The sequence below is a fragment of the Squalius cephalus genome (genome assembly GCF_949319135.1).
Source record: "Squalius cephalus genome assembly, chromosome: 1".
NCBI classification, from domain to species: Eukaryota; Metazoa; Chordata; class Actinopteri; order Cypriniformes; family Leuciscidae; genus Squalius; species Squalius cephalus.
This window is the reverse complement of record NC_137122.1, coordinates 27,108,344-27,118,081: the sequence shown is the minus strand read 5'-3', so window position 1 is coordinate 27,118,081 and position 9,738 is coordinate 27,108,344. Positions and strand designations below refer to the sequence as shown.

At 39.9% G+C, this 9,738-nt stretch overlaps 1 protein-coding gene across 2 annotated transcripts; it reads right to left on the bottom strand.

Annotated features, from left to right (window-relative positions):
* Positions 1 to 201: 201 nt before the first annotated feature.
* On the bottom strand, positions 202 to 3,246 carry pde6ga (phosphodiesterase 6G, cGMP-specific, rod, gamma, paralog a). Of its 2 annotated transcripts, none has more exons than XM_079870620.1 (4): positions 3,095 to 3,246; positions 1,341 to 1,534; positions 1,201 to 1,241; positions 202 to 1,089 (listed from the first exon to the last, which is right to left on the bottom strand). In XM_079870620.1, the coding sequence occupies exons 2-4, from the start codon at positions 1,472 to 1,474 to the stop codon at positions 1,013 to 1,015; spliced, it is 252 nt and encodes an 83-aa protein (XP_079726746.1). In that variant the 5' UTR covers positions 1,475 to 1,534; positions 3,095 to 3,246; the 3' UTR covers positions 202 to 1,012. The 2 variants fall into 2 exon arrangements, with proteins under 2 accessions (XP_079726746.1, XP_079726745.1); XM_079870619.1 differs by having other exon boundaries at positions 1,341 to 1,524.
* Between the last annotated feature and the right edge of the window lie 6,492 nt (positions 3,247 to 9,738).

The following is a 9,738-nucleotide window of genomic DNA, read 5'->3' as shown; positions in this document are numbered from 1 at the left end:
ACCGGATGTTTATTGCAACTTACCTGAGTATTGGCACATCAGGATAGTGCAGACATTTGAATGTAGCTCTTTTGCCTCTTTAGTACTGGTTTGTTACCACCAGAATAACACAGCTTTTGCATTTTTAAAGTGTGTTTCTGCTGTATTAACCCCGATAACTAGTCATGTTAATTGAATTGCAGTTAGACACTGAAACATTTTAAAGGGTAACTGAAGTGTTTTGATTTACTCAAAAACGTGCATGAAACCACATCCTGCTATTGGCTACATGTTACAGACTGCATATTGTGCAGAATGTTTTAGTTTGCATTTGACCAGCAGTTATAGAAGCAGGAATTACTCAGACACATTGTTGAAAAGTATGAAAATAATCAAGCTTTATTTGATGTCCAAACCCTTTCTGTGCTGCCGGGAATGAGTCGGACTCATTCTCATATGGTTCTCTAGCATCATAAGGCCAATAAACTGGGCCGGGCTCTCACAGAGAGCTGCTCCCAGTAATCGCGCTATGGGCAGACGCCTAGACCCAACAGCACCCAAACTCAATTTTTGTACAAGACACAAATTTTACAACTTGACAAAATGAAAACATATACATCCATCATTAAAAAGATCCAGCTGCTGCCACATTTTGTACATTGATGTTTGCACAGTAATTTGGAAGTAAAATCAAGAAGTGGCACCTAAAACGCTGTTTATATGGCAATATGACAACACTAATATGTAAAATAATGAAGTAAAAAAAAATATGAATAAGAAGAAGTTATCTGAAATTAGCATTGGTGACAGAGTGAAATCTAGTTCAACAGGAAACATCAGTTTGAAGAGGTAGATTAACTAATTCCATTTAGTTACTTAAAAATGTTGTTGTAAATTTTCCATAAATGACTAACCAAACTTCTACAAAAGATATTTCTAATATGAATATTTAAATGACATATTAAGGTGCAGGATGTTGTCATGATCATTCACTGGTTGCTGATTCAGTGGGATGTGGGAACAGGAAGTGACCTCATATAATGCCATACTGGGCCAGCTCATGTAATTCCAGGTGACTGTATGCCTCCCACGGACAGATCACGTTAAAGTCTGTGAGAGAGAATATGATTACACATGCACATAATCTCAAAGTCTCAAAGGACTTGAATATAGAGTAAATAATATTTAATAAAACTTTTTTGACTTAAAAATTGTACATACCAGTTCCCAACCATTCCATTCCAGGAATATCTTCACCAAATCTGAGAATAACAACATTAAGACAGATAAAAACCTGCAGATCCATTCAAGACCAAACTAAAGGCGTTGAAAGGAATTTAAAAAAAAGTTAAAAGTAGTACCCAATGACACCCTTTTTGGGGGGTTTGCTCTTGAACTGTCGCGTTGCCCTCTGTTTGAACTTGGCCTGGCCAGTGCCAGGCGCCATGGCACGTGTGACAACCTTGCTGCTCGCTTTAGGCTTTGAGTCCTCCATAACCACAATATAAACCAATGGCAAGTGCTGGGCTCTTATTTGATGATGATCTGTAAGAGACTGAGGGTTTAGAGATTGCTGTTTGGCATTCAAAAGTTGGCAAATAAACAAGCAAAACTTTCTGTTATTTCAGTAGAAGCAGTATTATTTATATAGCACACTTCATACTCGATGTAAAAAATAGAAAGAATCGGCAGAGAGATGTTCTGTTCTGAACAGATGAATAGACTGTGTATAATAATAATCATAAATCTCTAGGCTGTCAGTGTCCAGGCTCCTTTAATCCCCCTTACAATGATCAAGCCCCCTTTAATCTGCTGTCCAGAGGGTTTCTCAATTAATCTCATTAGATGAAGGTCATTGCACAATAAGCAGAATTAGCTTGATGTCAGACTCTTCCTTTTATAAGATGAAGCCCAAAAGAGTACATTACTTGAGTTTACTGTACTATAATATAGGAATTGAGTTCAAAACATCACTTGCATTACAATAGTTTCTCTGCTGCAGCTGAAACAGTGGCACCGAACATATATGGACATGTAAGACTTGCTTAAAATATCTGAATGTCATTGCTAAAAAAAAACATCAAAAGTGCCCATCGTCATCTCAAATGCTGCAGTATCTTTTTTCGTCACTAAATTTTTGCTCAATGTTTTTTAAATCACTGTTTTGGTAATACGTGGATGTATAAAGTTCTCTTCAAGTTCACATGGCTGTAGTTCATCAGGATCGTTCCCACCAGTCAAACTCAGTTCCCGGAGAGCCACTATCCTGCGGAGTTTAGCTCCAACCTCAATTAAACACACTTGAACCAGCTAATCAAGATCTTCAGGATTATTAGAAACTTCCAGGCAGGGACCAGTTGCACAAACATAGCAAGTTAATAAGACTGTCTGACCATTAAGAACTAGTCTGACCAATCTGGCTAATCATTCTTCCTTTTCGGATTCAAATGAGAACAATCTACCTTTTTATGTAACTGACTTTAAAAAGTTATGACCAGTCTTGAAGAAAAAAAATGTAAGACTAGTTTTAGCAGTTTATGCAACCGGCCACAGATGTTTTGGAGCTGGTTGGAGCTAAATCCAGGAACTGAGTTTCCCTGGTTCACACCAAGAACGATAATAAAGATAACGATAACTATGTAATTAGCGTATAACCGATGATACATATATTTATTTTAATATAAGTGTATACACACGGATATGTTGTCTGGAGGTTTAAATGCTTAAGGTCATTAAACTCTTATGGATTCTGTTTTGCTTTCAGTGTAGCTGTAAAAATTGTGAACAAAGTGAACAAACAAGAAGTGAACAAACAAGAACGAATATTAAAGCTTCGTCGTCATAGTTATCGTCCTAGGTGTGAACGGGCCTTAACTATAAAAATGTCCACTAACAACAAACAGAAACAATATATATCTTTTGAACAATATATTGTTTTATCATTTCAATCCTACACACCACTTTTTGTGAAATGTTTGATAGGTGTGTGTGTGCTGTCTTTCTTTAAAATCAATGCCACAACATGATATAACAAATAGCTATTACTGAAGCTTTCACTAAAACATTACAAATCAATTGTTTTCCATTTTAGATGTTGTAAAGCATATGTACTCACCTGCTGGTCTTTTCTCAGTTTCTCTGTGTGTTGAGCTGGTCAGGACGCGGCTCTCTGTCAACACACGTGCTCACATCAGCTCTTATATACTTCTGAGCACCATAAGATGATTATTCCTGCACATGTCGGCCCTTCCTCTTTCCGAAACATTGCAGCTGTCATCAACCCTTAAAGGGTTCGATGAGGCCACATCCACAGATATGAGATTAATCTGGTTTGTTTTCCATGGTTCATGCAATATTGAATTAGGCACAGAGGATTTGGTTAATTTTACTTTAGGATTTTATTTGTTTTTGCTTCAGGGTTTGTTTATTTTTTCTTTACATATTATATTATCAGCATTACAATTTGACTGAAAACAGTTGTGAATTAGAATAATTAAATATATAGATTAGAATATAGATATAATTAGAATATTGCATAAAATAATGTCAAGATATGACACTGAAGATATTTAACTTTAAAATGGATAAACAGGAGTGAGTCATCACATCAAAATATTCACATCAACAATTTTGTTTATGCACACAGAACTGTCAGCAGCTCACATATTCACACACATGACACGTAGTGTGATGATCCTGATCTTCTACTTATGTAACAGTTTTTCTGAATCACCTGTCCAGAAGTCCCGTGTGTGCTGTGAGTCCTGGCTTCAGTTTGATCAGCAGTCTGTCAGATAATCTCTACATCTCCATCCATTCAGAGAAAAGATTAACATCTCCAATCTGAACAAACACACAAAACACTAACTCAACTGGGGTATCGGTATCGGTATCATTTCCTTCTAAACTTGCACAGGCAAAAATGGATGACTAAAATAGGAAATACATTTTATAGCATATTTCTGTGGTGTACATTTTATACAAGAAACAAAAGCTCATTGGAATATAAAATCACAATGTGCCACCCCTTATGAAAAGACAATATATTTCCATATATATGAATGATCAATATATTAAATGGTTTAACAGTATATTTGAAAATATACAGTATAATATATTGTGTTAATATATTACTGTTACAAACTGCTCCGAGGCACGAAGGTAGAGATCCAAATGCGGCTTTAATTAAGGGGCAATCCAGACATGTCATCCAATAAACAGGCAATAGGTCACAACACAGGCCATACAAACAAACAAACAAACCAAAACACACCAAAACAAAACAGGCAGGGGTCAGAGGCAAAAGAGTAATCCACGAACAGGTAAGAAATCCAAAAACCAAGAGACAAGAAACCAGGGAAAATGCTCGGGAATGCAGTGCAACAACATACAAAACTTTGCAGTGAGTGAATGAGTGAACATGGTATAAATAGGCAGAGACTAACAGGGTAATGAGACACAGGTGAATGCAATCAGTGATGAAGAGTCTGGACGGTGAGTTATGGGGCATGTAGTTTGTGAGGGAGTGATAAGAGTCTGATGTGGAGTGCCCTCTGGTGGCTCTCAAGGGCACTCCAGCTGGTGACCGTTACATAGCCCCCCCACTCAAAGGAGCAGCTTCCAGATGCTCCAAAATTCTCCAGGAGGGAGGTGAAGTGGAGGCGGACCCAGGGGCGGGATGGAGGGCCAGGCCCGTGGAGCGGAAGAGGACCTGAAGACTGCGGGACAGGAACAGACACCGGCTCAGGGACACGATCAGACACCGGCTCAGGGACACGAACAGACACCGGCTCAGGGACAGGAACAGATACCGGCTCAGGGACAGGAACAGACAGCGTGGCAGAGGCCATCTCTGCTAAGGGCTCAGGTTCAGGTTCGGCCATCTTGTCCGGAGACACTGGCTCGCCGGTGGCCATCTTGTCCGGAGACACTAGCTCGGTGGCGGCCATCTTGTCCGGAGACACTGGCTCGGCAGCGGCCATCTTGTCCGAAGACACTGGCTCGGCAGATGTGACTTGAACAGATTCTAGATCGGCGGGTGTGACTTGAACAGTCTCTGGATCGCAGGCGTGACGTGAACAGTCTCTGGCAGGCGTGACGTGAACAGACTCTGGATCGGCAGGCGTGACGTGAACAGTCTCTGGATCGGCAGACGTGACTGAACAGTCTCTGGCTCGGCAGGCGTGACGTGAACAGTCTCTGGATCGGCAGACGTGATGTGAACAGTCTCTGGATCGGCAGACGTGACGTGAACAGTCTCTGGATCGGCAGGGCTGACGTGAAGCTCAGGCTCGGCAGGGCTGACGTGAAGCTCAGGCTCGACAGGGTTGACTTGAAGCTCAGGATCGGCAGGGCTGACGTGAAGCTCAGGCTCGACAGGGCTGACGTGAAGCTCAGGCTCGACAGGGTTGACTTGAAGCTCAGGCTCGGCAGGGCTGACATGAAGCAGCTCAGGCTCGGCAGGGCTGACAAGAAGCAGCTCAGGCTCGGCAGGACTGACGTGAAGGAGCTCAGGCTCGGCGGGTACTGTGGGGTTGCAGGGCTCCTCGTCCGCCAAACCCACATTAAAGGTTGAGCCGCTCAGTAACAGACAGGGTTCGTACGGGTGCTTGAAATCCTTGAAATTGCTTGAATTTTGATGTTGTGTTTTCAAGGTTTGAAAATTGCTTAAATTTTGGATTAAATGCTTGAAAATGCTTGAAATTGTAAATGTATTTCTTTCACAACAAATACCTATCTGACTGAATAGTTTGTTTATTAAGTGGAGGAATAAAATGTAGCCCTAAGTTCAGATACAGAGCGATTTGCGCTACGCTAGCCAGAGCTAAAGTAGGCGGAGTTTTCATTTTGATTTCCGCGCTTGTTTGGATGGCCCGTTTTTATTGGTCGCCCGGGTAATCGTCACAGAGCGCTGCGGCGTTGAACTATTTTTAACTTTGACCTCGGCGTGCACGCGAGCCCGCCAATGCTGCGTTCCGCTTTGGTCGACGCAGCAACAAAACATCCTCGCGCGGCACAAGCCATTGAAATAAATGGGTTTCATAGCGCAGCGCATTTTGTGTCCTGTCTGAAAGGGCCATTAGTGACTGAGAGTACTTGGTGTTATAATGTAGTGTTAGTATTGCATGTCCGTTATGGCACGTTCATTTGTGGAATATGCAGTGAACAAAGCCAAAGTTACAGCACAGTAACTATACACTGTTAACCCTTGCTGTAAAAAAAAGGCCAAATTCTGACAATATCATACCATTTTCCATTAAAACAGTAATATACCGTAGAAAACAAAAATAGCCTACAGGAATATACTGTGAATTAACAGTGCTCAAAATCGACACTCAGAGGCTGTTTTCACAATCACACCCTATACTCTCATTCACTATTCCCTACATTAGTTCACTAATATAGTCCACTTGACAGAGTGAATGAAAAGAAGTGAGTGAATTGAGACACTAATGAACACCTGATAAGCAGAATCCATGAAGGACAGAGAAACAAGAAGAGAAAAAAGAGAAACACAAAAACTACAACTGACTTCCAGCAACACTGAGTGTGAAACCAGTTTACAAACCAGTTTAACATTATTTAACATTATTTAACATTCGTACAAAAGTTATTGTTGAGAATTAACAGATATTTAGTTGTTGATGTTTTATTGAAAATAATAAAGTTATTATCACCATGACGGAGATCAGTATTTGTTTTAGTTGGGCTCTTGACCCTTGACTTTATAGTATCAGTTTTTCTCTGGCTGCTGTACCTGTGAGTTTAGAAAACACATTTTTTATGGCACGAAAAAGTCAAGAGGAAGATGATAAGGTGTTTTTGACTGTTGTGATGATTACATAATCACCCTGGACATTAGAGCCCGACCGATATATCGGCAGGCCGATATTATCGGCCGATATTAGGCATTTTCAAAACTATCGGTATCGGCATTTATAAATAAATATTTCAAAAATAAAATAAAAACGGACGAAACACCCTTCAACCATGTTATGAGTGTTGGCGTTGTATAGTTAGTCCACCAGAGGGCACTCTACACCGTCCCTGTTGGCAACACTCGTGTATAACGCGCCACACATTCTGCAACCTGCTGATCCAGCCAGAGTCGGGCAGAGAGAACCGCGAGTGAGATCATCGGTGAAGTGTGTTCATGGTGAGTTGGTAACGACTCACTAGACATACATTGCTTGAATAACAATTAAAAGAACATCCCTATCAGTTCTCTTAACTCAAATAAGGATGACAAAATTCGTGACTCATGTCCAGTTTTGCTGCGGTTAAATAAGCCGAGAGTGAAGCGGAACAACGCGACGTAGGCTATATTCACATAAAATGTTAACACTGCAGTTCACAAAAGTTCATAATGTGCATGTGCTTTAATGCTTTGTCGGTTAAACATTTAATTTTAAATGCTGATGCGCTGTTCTAACGTGTGCGTTTCTCAGCGCGTACATGTGAAGCTCACATGCACTAAAAGCCTTTCTACCAGCGCCTGGATACTGGACTAAGTTATCTTTCGAGTATTATTGTGCTAATACTGTTAAATACACACAATATTTACATAAACAAAGTCGGTTGTCTAAAGTGAAGGCAAAATTGAGAGAAAATCTGTTTGTCAAATGCGTGTACATTAGACGTGTCGTGCTCAGCTCTTAAAGAGACAGTAGCAATTGTAAACACATTGCCTCTTGTCCTTAAAGGGATAGTTCACCCAATAATAAAAATGATCTCATTATTTACAGGCACTCTAATGTTGTTCCAACTGTATTAATTTCCTTCTAATATTTTTCTAATATTAATAGTTTGAAGAATGTGGGTAACCAAACAGTAGCTGGTCCCCATTGACTTCCAAAGGAGAAAAATATACTATGGAAGTCACTGGTGTAGCGTTTATACGCCCACGTATAAATATAATTAATTATTATTCATAACGAATTATGATCAATAATTAATAATTTAATTATTTTCAAAATTTACTGTAACAGAATCAATAATATGATCATTTATCAGTTCATCCAATGAACAGAAGGCATAAACAATTATTAACTCTAGGAAATATAATATCTTCCTGGCCAAGAAAGAATAACCCCCTTACAGTAAATTAAGAAATAGGGTAAAAGCATAGGTAACTTTTGATCGAAGTTCAAGACAATAAATCTGATAAGCACATACACAAGTAATCTCTTTTCAAATACAAACAATACTTTATTGATTATATACTAACACATACAGCTAATCTCTAACACAAACACACACACACACACACACACACACACACACACACACATACGAGTTGCAGAAAGGAAGAGAGTGAGGAAAGAGTGGGTTTAAGAGTGAAAGGATGAAATCTCACGATTCCATATGCACTTAGACATGACCTGGAACGAACCATCAATCATTAATTTAACCCTTCTATCGTTTCTTAGACAGGTTATTAAATTTATGTAAATACACCAGTGCAGCTTTTAGTCTGGAGGTACTTGCTTGTCTTTGCGTTCCTTTTTGGGAATTCCCTTCGTTGCGTAACAGAGGGTTTCCCCTGGTTCGTTCGTTGGCTGTGGTCTCCTTGTGCCTGGAGATGGGGCGAGGACCAGTCACGTGTGGCTGGCGGTCGCGGATGGTTGATGCGTCTTTGAAGTTGAAAGCGTGGGTTGCAGCCGTGAATCGTGGAACGAAACTTTGCAGCAAAACTTAACTTAAAACCGAGACTTTCAATCGGAAAAGAAAAATAACACAAAAGAAAGAAAGAAAATGAGATACGGAAAGGAGCTAGATGACTGGAAATTGAATCTAACCCATATCTGATCTTAATTTGGGTTGATCTGCTCGTCTGTTAACGTTACATGGTTACTAAAACCATCGTCTGCCGTCTCCGTCTTTGTTCTGCACTCGTTGAGAGCTCTTCTGTATCAGAACATTTTGAACGAACTAACTTTTGGACTCCCGAGAGCGAACTTGGAGAGAGAGCCCAGAGTTGTTTTTGGGTCTAAGGTTTTAAACTAAAATTTGTCCCCCCCCCTTCTGAAGAGAGCGGACCAATTAGACACTGTTCTTTGTTTTCAAAGTCATAAATCATGTATTCCCTGAGGGGTTTTTCTAATGAAACTAAAAGACCAGATGCAGTTTAGGCATGATTTCGAATTATCAGAATATGAACATTTTTAAACAGATTTAATTCCCGTCATCTTGCTATTTGTGTTCGTAAGATAGCATTGATATGAAACAGTACACACTTCACACATTCACACGTCTAATAATTATAATTATAACAATTACATGAATTATATGGGATCAAAGCATATTAAACGGACACATATATATCGTAGAAACACATAGAATGATGTATGATGTTTTTAAGTCCGTTGAAAATTGTTCTTGAATGAGTTTTATGGATCTTGATAGGTAAAGTCTTTTTGGTGTGCAAAGTTTAGACATTCCAATCTGAGGTCATGGATAGTTCTTGCTGAAGAGAGGTTTTGTTCATCTCTCATGGGACCAAGATGGGGTCCGTTGGCCGCAGGGGTCAGCAGTACCATTTTCTGAACTGATCCGTCTTGCAAAACTATCAAACGTTGACCAGTTTTTCCTTAAGTTAACCAATAAAAATGTCTTTGGTAAGCAGACTTTCTGGAGACTGGATGATTTATGGCTCTGGTTCGTGAGGACTCTTGTGAGACCTTGGTCTCTGTCTTTCTCTTAACCAATCAGTAATTTCGGCAACAAAGATAGTATTGACCAGTTATTTCGTTAGTGCTG